Below are 21,248 nucleotides of genomic sequence, written 5' to 3' on the forward strand. Positions count from 1 at the left end.
GTACAATGTATTTGTTATGTGGCTTGTGCTAAGGATGAGTCATAAAAAAGTTCCTATTGTGATGATTAATTGTATATGTGAGTGCACCAATGTCTGTTTAAATATTGTTAATATACTGGCCTGCTATCCATATGCTTTGATGCATGGTTGTTGCTGTAAGTTGGTAGATTCTAGCTGTCAAGACTGTGTTGTTGTGACATTAAGGGAGGCACAGTGGTGCAGTGATTAATCATTGTCGCCTCTCAGCAAGAGGTTTGCCAGTTTGATTCTTGGTGGGAGTGCCTTCTCTGTGAAGTCTGCATGTCCTCCCTGTTTTCACTTGGATTCCCTCTGGGGATTCTGGTTTCCTCCCACATTCCAAAGACATGCATCTGGAGCGTTTCTCCCCAGGCATCCCATGAAAACAGGCTCTTTCCTGGTCAACAAATACTTAATAATAAATACATTTCTAATATCTGAGATTAGTAAGGAGAATTACATTTCTCATATTTGAGATTAGTAAGGAGAATTGTTTCTCATGCAATTTAGCTTACTGACTTGATTTATATAGCACTTTTCAGAACACAGTCAGTGTTAGTATTTGATTAGGATATCATTATAATGCTGTGGGAATACTGCTATATAACTGAATAATATAGTTACTGCAATGCATTTGTGTTATACCTGCAGAAACATTCCCTGTAACATCACTCTGTGTTGTATCACCTGTGTGCCATTGAATCAGCATAAGAGGAAGGTGAATTCTACTGAGTAGGTGATGCAAGTGCTTCTGAATTTCCTCTTTTCCCATGGTGCTCTACATACAGTAGAGAGTCAGTTACCCAAACTAAGTGGGACCTAGGGTAGTTCGGATAATCAAACATATAAATGAACTGGATAAAAAACATCTAAAATCTTGTTTTTTTCATCACACAGGAATATACTTTTCAACCATTCAATGATTCCAGTAGACAATAAAGAATATTTTTCACACATGAGCTGGCTACAAGCTCAAAAAACATGCTCAAGTGAATACGTATAATGTTTATGGTTTACTATTGTTTGTGCAAACTACATTCTGTCGACAGCAGTGTGCCAAAAATCAGAATGTCGAGCACACAAACAATAGTTGATGAGATAGTCGAAGACACTTATGCGAATGCACTACTGCATTCGCATAAGTGTAATTTGGCTATCTGCACGGAGATCGCGGTACAGTGGGGATTGGAAATTCATCCATATCCCCACTGTAGTGTGATCTTGGAGTTAGAATATATAAGTGGGGGATGCGCCCCCCACATGGGGAGTGCAGGGGGGGCTTGCCCCCTGCTTATAATTGTACATGAGTAATATGTTTCTGTATATATAAAACAGTGATATGTCATATAGGAGTCTGATTTACATCAGCTCCTATATGGCTATCACGTGCTGGTTTCAACAACAATGTCGAATCAAATGTGTCAGGCATTTGGTTCGACATTGTCACCACTTTTTTTTTTTTTTTTCATTTTTGGTGTTACTATTCGTTGTTTCGAACGGCAAGTGTTTTGCCATTCGAATAATCAGTAGTACACCAATGTTTACATATACAAACTTTATGATTTTTCCCACCCAAAGCTATGGAAGGCCGGTTCTGATAATGGACTGTTTGGATAATCGATGTTTGGTTAATCAGCTCTCTACTGTATAGCATGTGATATCTGAAGCAGCACAGGTGGGTGCAGATGGTTGTGGAGGCCACAGAAAGCTCACTTCAGAATATTGTCATAGAATTGTGCCTTCACAGTACAGTAATAGAACAATGGACTCCAGATATGAATTACATGAGTTTAAGGCCCATGGGCCCAAACTGCTCTTTCTTCATGTCAGTTGGTGCACAGGGTTAAGGCTGTGCGTTGTAGTTCCTGTGGTACAGGTTTGATTCCCCCAACCCTCATTTGCTTCTTGTATGACCTTGAACAAGTCACTTAACTAGACATTGCGCCCAGGTCAGCCAAGAAAGGGGACTGGGTGTCCAGTGGGCTTACATAGTTAACAAATGGGTATTATTATTATTATTATTATTATTATTATTATTATTATTATTATTAATTAATGATATTAGGTAAAAGTGAGAAATACCCTTGAAAATATGTTGATTATGACACATTTTAAAAATTAGTAAAGACTAACGTTCCACTAGTCAATGAGCGGGTGTCAGGAGAAATGAGCACATGATCAGAATCACAAATACAACAGCTTGAGTATAGTAAGAGTTCTGAGGTCAGGACCTTTGGTACATATTAAATTCATGAATGCAGATTTCTCCTGTAGTTCATTCTCCTGTCCCAGACAAAGAAGTCCAAGGACTATCATAGTAGTGGTCAATATAAAAGGAGACTGACTTAGCTCCTCTGGCATGTTTGCCTCTACAAGTGTGATACAGTTTCCTGATGGCCCTGCAATGTAAGTCAGTACTCCTTGGTGAGATAAGGTCTCCAAGATTTGTTTTCTCCTTACCTCTTAAGTCTATGTTCATTCCTATTATATTTTATTCTCTGATTCCCTTCTCCAAAATACATCACTTTTAATTTCATTTTCCTTTATTTTTATCCATGGGAACAGTAAGCAGTTGCTTATTATCATGAATCCAAGATAAACAAATAAACAAACAAACAACAATAACCTTCTGACACTGGGTGAGTTGAAGCACTGATCCCCCTCTTGTCTAACTATCAGGTCAGTTTTCTAGCTTCTCAAATTCTTCATACTCACTAACACTATCATCAGTAACCAGTGGTCCACTCTTGGTGTCACTTACATCTGTTATACGGTTAAAGCTCTGCTTGATACCAGCCAAACATATGGCAAACAGCAAGGGCTCACAAATGAAAACTGTGACACTGTGGCACCCTGGTTATCGCCATTTTTTCTTTTGATTTGCCCACTTCTCATTAATACTGCCCTTTAGTATGTCATCTCAAAGTTAGCTCTGCACTTTCCTCACAAGGCTTTCTCCCACCAAAATACTTCAGTCTCTTTAGCTGCTTTCTGTTAGGAAAGAAGTAAAGAGCTTTGATGAAGCCCAAATTAAACCACTTTGCTGAAATCATGCATTTAGCTCTGATGTGCTGTAATAAAACTGCATTAAACTGGATTGACAACATCTTGCTAATATGAATCAATAATCACTTGAAATGTATATGACATAGTCTTTAGACCACCAGGTTTGCTCTCTCACAAATATGTTGATAACAGACAGCAGTCGTGTTGGACACTAGAAGAATCATACATTGAGGACTCTTTTTACAGATGGTGTCCACAAATACAATTTGTCTAGCAATTAGTTTTTATCATATGGGGACACAGACACAGAGGCATTGCATGCTGACTGTGAAATAGAAACATCTAAGCATGGTCTTTGGTGTTGCAAGGTCTGCTTTGTTCTTAGTTCCTTTTTAGATATTTCTCTTTATTAGTTACGTCTTTTTTAAATCGATATCTGTTTCTGAGACTTTTGCCATCTAGATCAGTCCAGCTCTGGTCACCATGGTTACATTTGAAGTGAAGGCCAAGCCATATGGGAAATAAAGCAAAAATAATACATTTGTAAATGAAACTAACTGATGTTTGTTCTGGTCGATCAAACTGTTTCAGAAATCTTCCGAATGCTTTGTGTACAGGGCAGTAAGTAAAAAAAAAATGCTTTATTAACATTTAGAAGGATTCATTTTCAAAATAAAAATGCATCATCATTTCATATAACAGCAGACAAGTAAGATACATTTTTAAAATATATGTATATGCAAGAAGGCCTAAAACAGTTATACAAGACAAAATCCATATTTCCAAATAATTAATGTCGCAAGGGGAACAGGTTGGCAGTTTATCACACAGTGATGGAAAGCCGCAACTGCCAATGACTGTGCCAGTATTCGTATTATAAATTTGTGGTGTCATAAATTTAAAGGCTAAAATATTGAATCCCTGACATGAGAAGCCAAACAAATGAAACTCATCCGCTCCAAAACCATTTGAAAGTGAACTGAATACCATGTACCATGATACCTGAGATAAGTAGAAAAACAAAATATACATTAGAGAAAAAGAAAAAAATAACATATATATATATATATATATATATATATACACACACACACACACACACACACACACACACACACACACACACACACACACACACACACACACGCACACACACACATCACCTAGCATTTTACAAGGGGGGGGGCTCTGTCCCCTGTACTCACTTACTTATATATATATGGCAATTTTACAGTCATATATAACCATGGGGGATTCAGCAATTCCAGGATTATAAATAGCTGCATGCTCTCTGCTGCAGTACTTACTGCAGCTGACATGACCTGGGTGCAATAAACATACTCATGCTCCTTGCAAATGAAATAACAAGTGTATCCATAGGCAAGTAGGCATAAATAAATATGGAATCCAGTTCATGTTGTAAAATGCTGAAATGTTTATTCAGCTGTCATTACTTAACCATGAATTTAAAAAGGATGAGGCATTAAGCTTCTCCTTGTGTTAGTGATGCATCTAGTAAATGCCAGTGTTACTGTAGTACATTTCACAGAACCTTGATAACCCAAGGACACATGTTATGGATGATTATCCTACTGGTGGTTGAAGCTTGACCTCTCAAGCTTCATCTGCCTGAGCTTTAACTTGCCGACGATTGGAGCTCCTCCATAAGAAATCATTGTTGGTGAGTTGTGCAACACTTGATTGCCTTTTGGGAGGAATTTCTCTTTTTTTTTTCAAGTAAGTGTGACCTTAGAGTTGGAATATATAAGTTTGTGTGTGTGTGGGTGGCTTGCCCCCCCCCCATGTCTGGGGGTGTAGGGGGCATGCTCCCCTGCTCAAAACACTTAATTGTAGACCCAATTATAATGCTTTATAGTACATGGAGTTTTATCTACTCTGTACTATTGATTGCAAAAAAAGTGTAGGAGTACAACATGTTTTACTGGCTAAGCTGGTAAAACACTTAGTGCTGTCAAACAGACAGCAGCAGCAAGCTTCTCATCTTATTTTGTTTAAGACTTCTGGACAAATCTAAAAATAATGAGGAGACAGAGGATCGAAAATAGGGACAGGTTTAAATAATGCTCTAATTGATTTAAAAAATTAATAGAAGAACAGATTTTGTATCAATATGCATTTTCTGAACAGTAAGAAATATGTGACTATAATGTCTGTCATTACTGACTGACTGTAATCCTCAGTGATCTACCAGAAAATCAAAACATTTACAAGGGGCATAGCAAAATATCAGACAAACTCAGGAAAAGTTGAGAGACATGGAAAACAGGCAGAAACAAAATGATTGAGCTGCTGTAGCTATACTTTGCAAGCCAACACTGTCTGCTGTTTGTCCTTAGAGTGGCAATCAATCATAACAGCACTTAGGGGGGTGCTTAACAACACATAAGCACCCCCAAGCACTGTTAGAATTGCATCTCACACTAGGGAGGCTTTTAACAAGCTTATCCTTTTTCCCCAAATCAGATGTAACTTCAGCTCTCCATGCACTAAATCAGTTTTACAACTGAAAAGAAGTCTGAAACTGTAATATCTGGCATTATGGACTAATTGTAATCCTCACTGATTTTTATCAGAAAATCAAAAATTTAATGAAGAATGGGGCAAAAATTTGAAAGAAAATCAGAATGTTCTACAAAATCAGGGACAATTGAGAGGTATGCTCAGAGTTACAAAAGGTTAAATTTAACATATAGGGTTGCACATTAAAAAATGAGAACTTGCATTCCTGGCATGAAATGAATATAAAATCATGAGAAAAAATGAGTTTCATTCTGACACTATTTCTTGGTCTCATTAACTCAGAACTGGGAGCAACAGTTAAGGCAAATAGACCAGTGTCGTCTTAATGCCTGGACACACTGGGCAGTTGCCCGGGGACCCCATGAGCATGGGGGGGACATGCTAATCTATGTATGATGTGACTTGCTGTCAATAAATAAATAAATGAATAAATAAATAAATAAATGCTACACTATACTAAATTACAAATGTTTGAAGAATTATGAAAATAATGAAAATTATAAATATTAGAAAGCTCTGTACAGTAGAGCATCAATCATCCAAATCGACAATTATCCAAATGCAGCCTTCCTAAAACATCAATTATTTGAACACAGCCTTCCTATCCTAAAAATTGTATCTGTATGTGCATCACCTGTTCTTCCTACTACACAGAATTTCTGTGTGTGTGTGTGTGTGTGTGTGTGTGTGTGTGTGTGTGTGTGTGTGTGTGTGTGTGTAATGCCCCAATTAGGGATAACTGTCAGTTAGTGTTACTTTGCTGAGGCTCAAACACTGTACCTTAGGTACAAGAGCCTGAATTCTCTTCCCCTACAAGTGCTTGTGTTTCAAGGAGTTGAGTGCATAGCTCTCAGCTGTCCAGATTTTCACAAAATGTCTGGAATTTTAGGCTCATACTTTTGATCTGTTCCTCTAAAATGTGTGGTTTTCTTACAAATCAGTGAGGACTGAATACACTAAATATAGTAATGACAGACATTTAAGTTTCAGTCTTCTTATCTTTCGGGAAATACATGGTAACACAAAACCTTTATTCTAGCAATTTTCTAAGATTATGCAAGCAATATTTAAAACGTGTCCCTGGTTTTGGGACTTTTTTCCTCCCCACCCCCATAAATTTTGTCTTTTTCCAGATTTATTGTGCTACAAAGTTGAGAGATATGTTTGAGTGTCAAGTGCATTTTACAAGAAAGTGAGTGTCAAGTGCATTTTACAAGGAGCAGAGAGCTTTAGGGGAAGAGAAGCTTAGTGCTGCTTATGTGCCAAGTCTGCTTACAATGTGCAGCTGTTGTTTCACAAATGATATCACTAGTATTGTGGTAAAGTATTTAAACTCATTAGTAGCACAGCAAGGAGTATACTTGCTTTTGATGAAGAAGGCTGTGGGTTCTACTCCCATAGTATATAAATAGATTGCTAATACTGTTTTTTTATCCAGTTCAATTATATGTTTGATTATTATAATAATTTCATACTGTGCCATCTGCGTCTGCATCATTTATTAGTTGTAGGATCATTAATTTGTCAAAGTTTTTGTGTTTTTCAAGGCTCATGTTACATTGTTCAAATGTTTATGTTTGTGATGCCCGTGCCCTGGCCCAGCAATCAAGGAGCTGCAAAACTCACCACTAACACCAGAGAGGGTATCTCATATGAGAAGAAAGGATAACAGGTGCACACAGTAAAGTGCAATTTCCCTTAAGAGCACACAGAGATCACAGTCAGTCTGGGGCTAGTCACTCCCTTGCTCCCCAGGTCCCTAATAATACTCCCCACTGGCACAGCTATAGCGTCCAGATCTCAGCCTAGCTGGCAAGCTAAAGCCTCCAATACCCTCTCTGTCCAACCAGTGCTTCATGTCCCTGCCCAAGTAGCTGACACATACACACACACACACACACACACACACACACACACACACACACACACACACACACACACACACTTACTTTGAGATAAGTATTTATACAACTTCACAGACACTCCTGGGAAAGGCTGACACATATTCTCCAGCTGTGCCCCTATACACAGACTATACAGTAGTAATTCCTGCCACCACCAGCTAATAATTATCAGCTACCCAAAGGCCCTTAAAATGGTGTCCAATTATTACTGTGCAATATTATTATCCAATAGTAGTGTAACTAAGCAATCAAAGCTTATTGGAAGGGCTTATTACAGGATCACTTATAAGCATGCAATATACTCTAGAGCTTAATTTATCTCTACATAAACCAGCCACAGTTTAAAAGGTTTTAAAAATATTTAATAATAAATACTAAAAACACAAGACAATACTACTATACCACAGTGCTATTCAAGAGTTCAGTGATCACATATAAACTTAAAATAATTCAGTAGTACAGTTCTGACATAACAGAAAAACACTTAGACTAATCTTTGTAGTCCTAGCTATTTCTACAAGAAAACACACTTCTAAGATAACTTACTAAAGACAAAGGCAAAGTGCTGATAAGTTGGATATCAAAACAAAAATGCTTAACGATCTCTGGTTCTCACTGTTTAAATTGAAACTGCAGTTCTGATAAACATTACATCATCTTTTATACTTTCCTGGTGTTCCCAGGCTAACACATTAACTAAATTTACATTCTTAACATCTCCCTTTTGTTATCTTGCAACTGGTCAGGAACAGAGCAATAAAAATACATTTGCATATTTAAGTCTAGCAATTTTACTCTTGGTTAAAACAATAGAAAGAATTTCTTCATCTAGACTTTTTGGCACCACTGTCTACTTGAAAGGGTCACCACAGGCTTTACTTTGGCCAGTAGAGTGCGCTGTTGTCACATTTATTTTCAGTTCCACATTCAACAGTATTTCTTTACATTTAAGACAAGAAGCCTGTGATTCACATTCATATTTACAAATGCTAGAATTATGTATCAAATTCTATTTGACTAGGCTGGCAGCCTTCACCCATCTATCTCTACCAGTCTTCACAATGTTGACTAATGTTTGCTGTACAATATTTTTTTTAATGTTTAAACACTGATTTTGTTGAAAGTATCAATAAATATATGTTTATCTTTATTGGCCATTTTCATTTTTAATCCTGTGAGTGGTTATGTAGGTAGGGATCCCAGTGTACTGCTTTTCCCGAGGGCCAAAAATACTGTTAATACAGCCCTGAAACAGACATTTAAATTATTTTTTCAGGTCTGTCTTTTCTTGCTGCCTGATATCCTAACAGCTAAGTACTGGCTTGTGCTGCCGTTTTTTTCCACACAATACCACAGCTGTCCCTTCTCTGCTCTGAATATGTTGTAAAAGTCTGCTATCTGTATTCATTGCAATATGGTCATGTTGCTGCCTTGTACTTAAGTAATTAAATTTTGGTTAAGAGGTATGCCCACAGCTGTGTAAATGTTTTGATGTGTTCATTATTACTATTATTACTATTAGTATTATTATTATCATTATAAAGACATGCGTGAATGGGCATGCCTTCGTTGAAGGTTGGGAGTCGGGCTGGCACCTTGGCACCATACAAATCAACTGCCAATCATTAGCGGACCAGAATTCCGCTGTGGCGACCCCTAACCGGGAAAAGCCAAAAGAAAAACAACAACAACATTATCACAAAAACAATTACTGACCAAGCTCAGAAAAACATTTTTATTCACTTTATAGTATGCTGTATTCCTGCACTATTTGGAAACATTGCTGTTTTTCAGGAGCTTTACCTTATGCCACAAAATTGTATTTGAAAGCATTGAGCTATGTAGCATTTACTGTGTGTGTGTGTATGTGTGTGTGTGTGTGTGTGTGTGTGTGTGTGTGTGTGTGTGTGTGTGTGTGTGTGTGTGTGTGTGTGCATGTGGTGTGTGCATTTCTGTGTGCATATACATTTTTCCTTGTCATCAACAGCAGTGAAAAGTGGTCTCAAAACTAAGCAGTATTATAGTTAGGCAGGAGGGACCATTCTACATGAACATTATGTATATACATATTACTTATTTAAAAATCAAAACATGACAATGCAGTTGCCCATTTTCCTAAATAAAATAATACTTTCCAAGGTGTGCATAATAAATAAACTCTGGATACTCTAGGTGTGTGGTGCTGGACCTCACATCACTCCTCAGTGGTCCCTTTTTTACTTGCAATGTTTCAGGCATTTTTGCTTGTATAATGTCTATAGGTCTGTACAATATTATTCAATGGAACAAAGCAGGTTGTTTTATATTATGCTACACTGTGCTGCAAAAAATGACAGGTAGTGATCAATCTTTTCTTATGTTACGTTACTCTGACACTGTTTAGAAAAGGTCTGGGACAGAGGTAAGCACATATACGTGTACAAATGTCCAGCACAATACTCCTCAGTGGTTAATTTTGCTCCACAAATATGTATAAGCTACTTGATTCCTCTAACCTTGTATTTTAGAAGAGAATACTACAGCTACTGATTCTCATCCAGTTCAGAAACATAATTTTTCAACATCCATTTCCAAAAATGTGCTTAACTGATAGGGAATGCTTCTCTCATGGATGTCAGCAAATGGAAATGGCGATTTCATGAGAGCATTTCCAAGAAAAAAAGTCAAGCACTTACCAAAACAATAGATCTGTAAGAAAAAGACTGGTAACCATGAGGACTGATGATCCATCATTTAGGTAGATAAAACTTTCTAAAGTTGTCTGGTATCCTCCTCCTTCCCAGCATTCATTATGCATATCTCACCATCCAGTTCAGTAAGTAGCACAAAGATGAAGAAGGAGGTAAAAGGCAGAGGAGAGAAAAAGCAGAGAAGAATAGAAATGCCAAACATGGTAGATGGAAGAAGGGTGTGTTACCAAAGAAGAAACTTTTTTTAGAAATCTCCTTATAGTATTAGGATTGAGTCCCTAGCTAATCCGTTGGGGTGGTTACCATCCTGCAAACATAATCCAGATGACATTAATCCTGAAATAAAACCAGAACCTGGAAATAATCCAGCTTCCAATGCCTAATAAAGTTTTTCTAAGAAAGACTAATTGGAGCTGCCCAAAAGTCATCTAGAGGGGCATTATAGACATAGGGTGAAGAAGTAGCTGTTACTTTAGTGGAATGTACCATGCAATTTGCAGAAGGAGGTTTTCTATATTTATGTGACAAAAAAGTTAATGCAACTTGTTAATTACCTGGTAAAAGTGTGTATAGTAAGTTTTGTGATTAGTTTAGACTTAGCAAAGGAAATAAATAACTAATCAATCGTATGAAGAGATTTAGCCCTGCCCACAAAAAAAAAATAAGTTGCCTATAAAATGAAGCATAGACCGAAAACAATTTATTTGATAGAAAGAGCTTAGAAAGTCTCATCTGAAGTAATGATTATTAAAAACAGTATTTCCCAAGCTTAGAACATCATATAAGCAGATGCTATAGCTTAAAAAGGCAGGAAAATAAGCTTCTCAATTTGGAAAAAATATCCACAATGGAATGCCTTAGGTGGAAAGTACCATGAATAAAGCCTTACAACCTCATCATAATCACCAACCACCTATTTCCCATTTCTACCTAGGATTGAGGTGTTGTATCAATTGTTGCCACATCTGTCAATTCAGAATCCTTCTGTTATCATCTTTAAGATTCACACCTGACTGTTGTGCGTCTCCTCTCACGCAATCAATCCATTTCTTGACTGGACACCCTCATCTCCTATTGCATTCTTCCTGTTTCTCCCAAATTATCTTTACCAGTTAAGAACAGAATGTCCAGAGCCACAGCTGATTTTTATTATGTAGTGATGCAGTCAATAACACACAAGCTTTCATGCACCTCAGTACACTTTATTAAGCATTAAAGTTGTGCTGAAGCGTGTATGTTACTGAGTATATTGTTGTATAATAGTTCCAGATGCATTGTTCTTTATTGTTTCTATGAACTTGGAAGTTTTGTCCACATTTGTTTATTGTACTGAAGGTTTTTTGTTTCATAAATTTTAATCAATACAGCTTCTGGTTTCCTTCACATGTGAACTTGTCTGCAATTGGGGCTACTATGGCTTCTGCTCATTTCTTCATCTGTTCTGCAATGTGGATCCTACTACCCATCTCAGACACTTCAATGCCATCACCTCTGGTTTCCTCAACTGTTCTGCCTTCACTTCTCAGTTTTCTCTTCCACACAGAATTACACTACTGTTTTATATGCCTTACTTTTCAGCTTTTTGGCATTTTTCTGTCACATATTACTTCTGACACTTTGTGCCAGTTGGCTGCAGCACCTCTGATTCTAACTTTACAAAATGCCTTGCAGACCTTCAGTAAAGTAAGAAAAGCAGAATCTGGAGCAGAACGAAAGCTGGAAATAGCCACCAAACAATTGTTAATGAAGGAGTAACTAAGTTTAGAATCAAACAATTCAGAAAGATAGGAAAGGACTACAGAAGAGGGATGCTGATGGGATCAATAGTTTTAATAGTCATCCAAATAAAAACAATGACTTCATTTGCCCTAAAAGTTTTCTATCCAGATGACCATTGAAAGGTAAAAATGATAGATACCAGTTTTTGTGTAGGGCATGGTCCTTTGCCTGTCATCAAGACACTAGATTATCAACTTCAGTAATAGATGGTCTTGGTGTAGTCTGCAACAAGGGTAAGATAACAGTGTCTTGAATATTATAGCTGGACAGGTTTTTAAAAGAGAAAGGAATGCAAGAGAAGGAACCAACTCTTTCTAAGCCAAAAGTGGGCTTCAAGAAAGTTTGTTTTTTGAGGAGCTTGTCTTTTTGAATGATTATTGTTATCAGATATAATGGAGAAACATGTAAAGAGTCTATTTGGTTATTGGTTGTTTAGGGAATCGCTGACCTCCCAGTTAAGGGATCAGGGAAAAGATGTCACATAATGGGACACCTCATGGAAGAAATATTCTGTTTCATCAGAGTGGCTCAAAGGCCACTTGTAAGACATCATTAGACAATGGCTAGAAATCAAGGGAGGGGTGAATCCCTATCTAAGGTGGAAATTTAATTCCATTAGCTCCAAAGGTGGGACAATCATTTTTGATACAGTGACTCCTTCCACATTTTTACATCACTTTTCATATTCACAGTGACTCTTTCCATAGTTTTACCATATCTGTAATAGGGGAAACCTCTCCATTAAGCCTTTAGAGTGCTTTTTCCTGCATCTCTACCATATATCTATGATAATGTAGAGAATGTTTAACCTCCCAAGTGGTGAGAAGCTCCCAGTACTATCTTGGGACCAGCTGGAAGGCCTAAAAGTGGACTCCTTCCTGGGGTAGAAATTTAATAATATGACAACACTCCTAACATAAGCGCTGTCAGACACAGCAGAGCTGAAAGACTACATAGCTGCCAATAAAGCTAGAACTGTAGCTTGCTCAGTGAAAATGGCTTTCTTTGAGTCTACAGGTATGACTTAGTTATAATCCATGTGGAAGTAAATGACATGAGATATACCTTTGTGGACTATATGAAGAGACACATTGTGGAGCTCTGAGACAACATGTCTCAGGCTGGTATGAACCTAGCATTGAGCAACATTCTACCTTCAGCAAGGATGATGCCATTATGTGAACAGAAAATGATTGACTTCAATAATTAGCTTAGCTTCTGGTGTCATTCAAAGTGGTTACAATGTTTGTCAGCATGGGAGGATATGGTCAACAGACCATGTTGCTTTGCCAAGCATGGTCTGCACCTGTCCCCTCTAGGCTTTTGAATATTGGCTCAAACATTATTTTACCCATAGTGATTTTTTTAGGCAATACCAAACTGAAAAACATTCCATCTTAACAAAATCAACCCAAGGGAATCAAATGAGTTACTGCTCAATGCCAGGAGCCTAAATAAGAAACTCCACTTTCTTAAAGCTCTCCTCACCTTGGACAATGCAGACATCTGTGCAGCTACCAAGACATGGTATAAAGCTGCAGAGCACAACACTGTAGTTCAGGGATACAATGCCTTGTACACATTTAGACCAGTTACTGCACAGGCAGGGGATTAAAGGTGGATTGTCTTGATTTACATCAAAAACAGTCATACCTCAAGGTTGGTCAGACAGTATGATATGCTTGAGCTTCTCTGCATCCAAATTACCATAGGTAGAGTCCCCTATCATATCCCTGCAAGCTATGGACCACCCTTTATGACCCAATAAACCCTTAGCTCATACTTAGACTCACTGGAGGCATTTACTATTCAACCCAATAGCATATTTATTAGGACCTTAACTACCGCTCTATAAACTGGAAATCCTACATGACCACAGACTTGTAAACACAAACACCCTCGACTGGTTAGTCCACTCACCAACAAGAGGTTCTAGCATACTGGATCTGCTAGTCAGAAATATGGGAGAACAATGCACCTCCAGCATAGTATCCTCTCTTGTGAGATCAAACCACAAAGCTGTCTCTTTCAAAAAATGCCAAGACTCCAGCAAACCGTGTAAAAGTTATGAACTATTTTAAGGCAAACTGTCTATTTTTATGGAGTTACCTGGCAAAATTTCAAGCATCTCCAAACCTAGGCAACACAGAATTTTACACAGAAGCACTGTGCATTCATATTAATAAATGCATAGAGACAGGTGTGCCTACCAGAGACAACACTGGAGCAAACTCAAAAAATAAACCACCCCGTTGGAATCCAAATAAAAACAGATTGTTCTAAAAAAGCAAAAAGTCATCGCTAAAATTAAAAAGTGCAACACCCAGAAGGACAAAAACTCTCTCATCAGGCTAAACAAACAAAACCAATTTCAAGGTAAATATAGCCTCCCAGGACAAGGACAACCACAAGGCTTTCTTTAGCTGTGTCTAAACATCAAAGGTGTTACACATCAGTGCACAGAATTGACTGTTAATGGAGCTACTAACATGGATCAGAAGATATAATAAACCTGCTGGCTGACAAATTCAGCTCCAGTTTTACCCCCTTCACCAGCTGCCCCCAAAGTAATACTTTAAATATAACCCCCCAACTATCACCAGGAAGCAGGTCTTAAATGCATTCTCTAAGGCTAAATACAAAGTATCCATGGGGCCTGATAGTATACCAGGATGCTTCCTAAATAGCCTGAACCATGACCTATTTGGACCCCTAGAGTCACTATTTAATCATAACCTCCAGACAGGCTTTGTACAACATGAATGGAAGAATGCAATGGTCATACCTCTGCACAAGGGCAGTCCATCAAGAGACCATGGAAACTACAGACCCATAAGCTTGACTAGTCTCGTATGCAAAGCCATGGAAAGAATTATCACGGATATGATTAATAATGATATAGGAAATGTTCAAACCCCAGATTTAACTTAGTCAGGCTTCATCAAGGGTGGATCATGCTTACTCCATTTGGTAGACTTGTTTGAAAAGGTCACCAAGGAAATGGATGAGGGCAGAATGGTGCATATTGCCTCTCTTGACCTGGCAAGGGCATTTGATACAATGGCCCATTTGGGCATTGTAAAGAAGCACACAGAATTCAGCATTAACCCTAATGTTACACACTGGATAGTCAGCTGGCTCTCAGATAGGACCCACAAAGTTAGGATAGGGGAGACCAGCTCCACAAAGAGGCCTGCCACTAGCAGAGTCCCACAGGGCTCTATGCTGAGCCTGCTCCTTTTTGTATTAACTTCTTAGAAGTCAAAGCCAATGTCAAAGGCATCTGGCTGACCAAGTTTGCAGATGACTGCAAACTAGAAGGAGTCACACCATATCCCCCAGACACTATCATTCTACAGGAAGATCTAACACAGACAAATGACTGAAGCAAAAGCTATGACTTAAAACTCAGTGTCAAGCAATGTATAATAGTACCCTTTGAGACATTGGCCACCCAAGGAAACTACATCAATGATAGCATATCACTAACACTGGACCCAGTAGTTAGGAATTTGGGTTTGTGTGTAGATAGTAACCCGGCTTTCAACCAACATGTGTCTAAGGTTGTAAGGAACTCATTCTGTGTTGGTCAACTTATAAGCAAGGGTATGACATCTAGGTTAGAGGAGGTCATTGTTCCTTCATATTTGGCTCTCATCAGACCATCTAGGTTAAAGGAGGTCATTGCTCCTTCATATTTGGCTCTCATCAGGCAATAAAGGTCAAAGGAGGTCATTGTTCCTTCATATTTGGCTCTCATCAGACCATCCAGGTTAAAGGAGGTCATTGTTCCTTCATATTTGGCTCTCATCAGACCATCTAGGTTAATGGAGGTCATTGTTCCTTCATATTTGGCTCTCATCAGACCATCTAGGTTAGAGGAGGTCATTGTTCCTTCATATTTGGCTCTCATCAGACAATCTAGGTTAGAGGAGGTCATTGTTCCTTCATATTTGGCTCTCATCAGACCATCTAGGTTAAAGGAGGTCATTGTTCCTTCATATTTGGCTCTCATCAGACCATCCAGGTTAAAGGAGGTCATTGTTCCTTCATATTTGGCTCTCATCAGACCATCTAGGTTAATGGAGGTCATTGTTCCTTCATATTTGGCTCTCATCAGACCATCTAGGTTAAAGGAGGTCATTGTTCCTTCATATTTGGCTCTCATCAGACCATCTAGGTTAAAGGAGGTAATTGTTCCTTCATATTTGGCTCTCATCAGACCATCTAGGTTAAGGGAGGTCATTGTTCCTTCATATTTGGCTCTCATCAGACCATCTAGGTTAGAGGAGGTCATTGTTCCTTCATATTTGGCTCTCATCAGACCATCTAGGTTAGAGGAGGTCATTGTTCCTTCATATCTGGCTCTCATCAGACCATCTAGGTTAGAGGAGGTCACTGTTACTTCATATTTGGCTCTCATCAGACCATCTAGGTTAAAGGAGGTCATTGTTCTTTCATATTTGGCTCTCATCAGACCATCTAGGTTAGAGGAGGTCATTGTTCCTTCATATTTGGCTCTCATCAGACCATCTAGGTTAAAGGAGGTCATTGTTCCTTCATATTTGGCTCTCATCAGACCATCTAGGTTAAAGGAGGTCATTGTTCCTTCATATTTGGCTCTCATCAGACCATCTAGGTTAAAGCAGGTCACTGTTACTTCATATCTGGCTCTCATCAGACCATCTAGGTTAGAGGAGGTCACTGTTCCTTCATATTTATCTCTCATCAGACCATCTAGGTTAGAGGAGGTCACTGTTCCTTCATATTTGGCTCTCATCAGACCATCTAGGTTAGAGGAGGTCATTGTTCCTTCATATTTGGCTCTCATCAAACCATCTAGGTTAAAGGAGGTCATTGTTCCTTCATATTTGGCTCTCATCAGACCATCTAGGTTAAAGGAGGTCATTGTTCCTTCACATTTGGCTCTCATCAGACCATCTAGGTTAGAGGAGGTCATTGTTCCTTCATATTTGGCTCTCATCAGACCATCTAGGTTAGAGGAGGTCATTGTTCCTTCATATTTGGCTCTCATCAGACCATCTAGGTTAAAGGAGGTCATTGTTCCTTCATATCTGGTTCTCATCAGACCATCTAGGTTAGAGGAGGTCATTGTTCCTTCATATTTGGCTCTCATCAGACCATCTAGATTAAAGGAGGTCACTGTTCCTTCATATATGGCTCTCATCAGACCATCTAGGTTAGAGGAGGTCATTGTTTCTTCATATTTGGCTCTCATCAGACCATCTAGGTTAAATAAGGTCATTGTTCCTTCATATTTGGCTCTCATCAGACCATCTAGGTTAGAGGAGGTCACTGTTCCTTCATATTTGGCTCTCATCAGACCATCTAGGTTAGAGGAGGTCACTGTTCCTTCATATTTGGCTCTCATCAGACCATCTAGGTTAAAGGAGGTCACTGTTCCTTCATATTTGGCTCTCATCAGACCATCTAGGTTAGAGGAGGTCACTGTTCCTTCATATTTGGCTCCCATCAGACCATCTAGGTTAGAGGAGGTCACTGTTCCTTCATATTTGGCTCTCATCAGACCATCTAGGTTAGAGGAGGTCATTGTTCCTTCATATTTGGCTCTCATCAGACCATCTAGGTTAGAGGAGGTCATTGTTCCTTCATATTTGGCTCTCATCAGCCCATCTAGGTTAGAGGAGGTCATTGTTCCTTCATATTTGGCTCTCATCAGACCATCTAGGTTAGAGGAGGTCATTGTTCCTTCATATTTGGCTCTCATCAGACAATCTAGGTTAAAGGAGATCATTGTTCCTTCATATTTGGCTCTCATCAGACCATCTAGGTTAGAGGAGGTCATTGTTCCTTTATATTTGGCTCTCATCAGACCATCTAGGTTGAAGGAGGTCATTGTTCCTTCATATTTGGCTCTCATCAGACCATGTAGGTTAGAGGAGGTCATTGTTCCTTCATATTTGGCTCTCATCAGACCATCTAGGTTAAAGAAGGTCATTGTTTCTTCATATTTGGCCCTCATCAGACCATCTAGGTTAGAGGAGGTCATTGTTCCTTCATATTTGGCTCTCATCAGACCATATAGGTTAAAGGAGGTCATTGTTCCTTCATATTTGGCTCTCATCAGACCATCTAGGTTAGAGGAGGTCATTGTTCCTTCATATTTGGCTCTCATCAGACCATCTAGGTTAGAGGAGGTCATTGTTCCTTCATATTTGGCTCTCATCAGACCATCTAGGTTAGAGGAGGTCATTGTTCCTTCATATTTGGCTCTCATCAGACCATCTAGGTTAGAGGAGGTCATTGTTCCTTCATGTTTGGCTCTCATCAGACCACCTAGGTTAGAGGAGGTCATTGTTCCTTCATATTTGGCTCTCATCAGACCACCTAGGTTAGAGGAGGTCATTGTTCCTTCATATTTGGCTCTCATCAGACCATCTAGGTTAAAGGAGGTCATTGTTCCTTCATATTTGGCTCGCATCAGACAATGTAGGTTAGAGGAGGTCATTGTTCCTTCATATTTGGCTCTCATCAGACCATCTAGGTTAAAGAAGGTCATTGTTCCTTCATATTTGGCTCTCATCAGACCATCTAGGTTAGAGGAGGTCATTGTTCCTTCATATTTGGCTCTCATCAGACCATCTAGGTTAGAGGAGGTCATTGTTCCTTCATATTTGGCTCTCATCAGACCATCAAGGTTAGAGGAGGTCATTGTTCCTTCATATTTGGCTCTCATCAGACCATCTAGGTTAGAGGAGGTCATTGTTCCTTCATATTTGGCTCTCATCAGACCATCTAGGTTAGAGGAGGTCATTGTTCCTTCATATTTGGCTCTCATCAGACCATCTAGGTTAAAGAACGTCATTGTTCCTTCATATTTGGCTCTCGTCAGACCACCTAGGTTAGAGGAGGTCATTGTTCCTTCATATTTGGCTCTCATCAGGCCCATCATTGAGTACAATGCACCTTTCAGTATGTACTGGACAAGGCACATGCATCAACTGGAACATCCACAGAGGTGCCTCACAAAAAGAACACATGGTGTAAAAAACATGTCCAGTGCACATCCCCTGAAAGCCTTATCTCTGCACTCTGTTTCCTGCAGACTGTTGAGAGGTGATCAATGTCTGGCATATAAGGCATCCTTGAGTTTTGCTCTGATGCACCACAAAACCAATAGCATCCAAACTACTCAATCTAGGGACTTGAAGCTTGCTTGTGACATAAAGTTGTTATGTTGGAGGGACAGGTATGTGTCTCAGAGAATTACCCTCCTTTGAAAAAGGCTTCCCATCCATGTAAAGCAGATTTCTTCCCTAACTCTATTCAAGTGTAATCTGGACCTGTGGATGAGAAATCAGAAATTCGCACCAAGTTTAGCACCTATGTCTTTAATGGACAGAGGCAGTTTGCAAGTAATACCTTAGCTTATATATACACATTAAAATAACATCTGAGGCACAAAAACTTGCAGAATCTCTTTGGGATGCATGGCTAGACTTATAAAGGCCCTAGTGGTTGTTTGCCTACTATACACCAATAAACCCTATTTGTTCAGTCCACTCATCACAGAGAGGTGCATTCAGTACTTAATGACCATGCAAACACCATTTCTAGCCTTTACACTAAAATGCATGATGTCAAGAACAGGAAAAAAGGTGTAATATAAAATTGGTAGGGGTACCAGAAGGCAAGGAGGGCTCACAAATATTACTAGAAGATTTTTTTTTCTTTTTGAGGGTTTTTTTCCTCCTCAGTTCTTTTTTTTTTTGGTCCTTATGTACGAGAAAATGTCTTTTTTTCCTCCTCAACTTTTGGGGAATAGCACAGGGAACCAGAATTGTTAGCTACACCTCTACTTAGAAGGATGTAGGCTATTTTAGCTGTTAACCATGACAGGCAGAGTTCATGTTTGAGCTCAGCTGAATGTTTATTCATCATTTTTTATCTTTATTGGACATGACAGTTTTTAAAAAGTGACATAGGGGCACATACAGTAATAGAAAAGAAATCAAGCCATAACAACATTTACATTATATGTTTCATACAGTAAACATAAACATTTTCTTTTTAACAATTTTCATTCACTCTAGTATTACATAAATTGCTCAGTTCCTGCCTTTCCTTAAGTTTCATTCCTCCTTATGAACATTATTCCGCATATATTGTTCCCACAAAATCCATTCACTTCTATGTAATTTGCTCCTTCTCTTTTTAAAGATCTTTTCTCCAGTTCTTTTAACTTCTTTATTATATTCAATAATTCAGTATATCCACACAAGAATTAGTTCAGAAATACCCATATTATGGAGAAAGGATAAGATATGTATTTATATGCATGAATTAAAAAGAAGTCTATTATTTCAGCTTAAGATATGAGAAAAGAGATTAAACAAAAGATAATATAAAACCTGAGAAACTCTTGATTATGAACATGGATAGTAAGATTGCAAGCAGTGAAAATGTTTTCAGTCCCTTTAGTTTTATATGCAGGTCATGCTTCTTAATGTCTGGCACATCACTGGCTACATCACTCAGCTACCTTGAAAGATTGTGTGCTAATTCCTTCTTATTGCATTTGCACAAGTTTATTTGATTTTATTAAATGTTATTTTTTTGGATAATATATAACTTAACTCATTGATTATTTAGCATGTCTTAACTTTGCTTGAACAATGATCTATACAAATATATACCCTGGAAACTGTAGCTTGTAATTATAGACTTTGGGCACACCTCTTAGGTGCATAACACAATTTTCCTATCCCCTCCCTTACATGACTTGTAGAAATAAGAGAAGTTGGTGTTTTAAATGCATTCTGATCATAGAATGGAATGCGTTATTATACTTCTTGCTGTGATAACTCATTTTCAATGCGACTGAAGCACAGGAGCCAGGTTATTAATCTAAAACTGTACCTAGGTATGTTTTAAAGAGCTGAAGGAATAGCTAGGAAAGTGTGAGAAACATAGAGTCATCTATGAGAGAAAAGCTGACTGACTTGCAGTTGAGATGAGTTATTTGTTTACACTGTGCAAACTTTTAAGGTGCAGTGCTTTTGCAGTGTTCTGTCGTGTGCAAGAAACAACAATTGCTGCATGGGTTTTTAACTATATCTTCAAGTAAAGAAAGCAATTTGCAAGTTGAAAGGCATTCATGTTAGTGAGAAATTATGGCATGGGCCCACTAGTCTGTATGGATAAGAGCAGACTTAAGTTTAAAGGTTCAATTCTATTTGACGGTACTTAACTGTTTAACTTATTTTTATTATCATTTCACTGCTTTCTACAAGATTCTTGTTCTCTTGTGAGTACATAACTCCTTGAT

General features: G+C 38.4%; 1 protein-coding gene across 1 annotated transcript in view; it reads left to right on the forward strand.

Annotated features, from left to right (window-relative positions):
• Positions 1-5,640: 5,640 nt before the first annotated feature.
• LOC122797145 (proline-rich extensin-like protein EPR1) overlaps positions 5,641-21,248 on the forward strand; it is a 36,477-nt gene continuing 20,869 nt past the window's right edge. The window contains exons 1-3 of the mRNA XM_044065950.1: positions 5,641-5,699; positions 16,875-17,954; positions 18,048-18,892. Of these exons, the coding sequence (XP_043921885.1) occupies positions 5,641-5,699; positions 16,875-17,954; positions 18,048-18,892 (1,984 nt within the window). The remainder of the gene's footprint in view (positions 5,700-16,874; positions 17,955-18,047; positions 18,893-21,248) is intronic.

This window comes from Protopterus annectens, chromosome 3.part0, assembly GCF_019279795.1.
Source record: "Protopterus annectens isolate FY-2018-M chromosome 3.part0, PAN1.0, whole genome shotgun sequence".
In the NCBI taxonomy this organism is placed as follows: Eukaryota; Metazoa; Chordata; order Ceratodontiformes; family Protopteridae; genus Protopterus; species Protopterus annectens.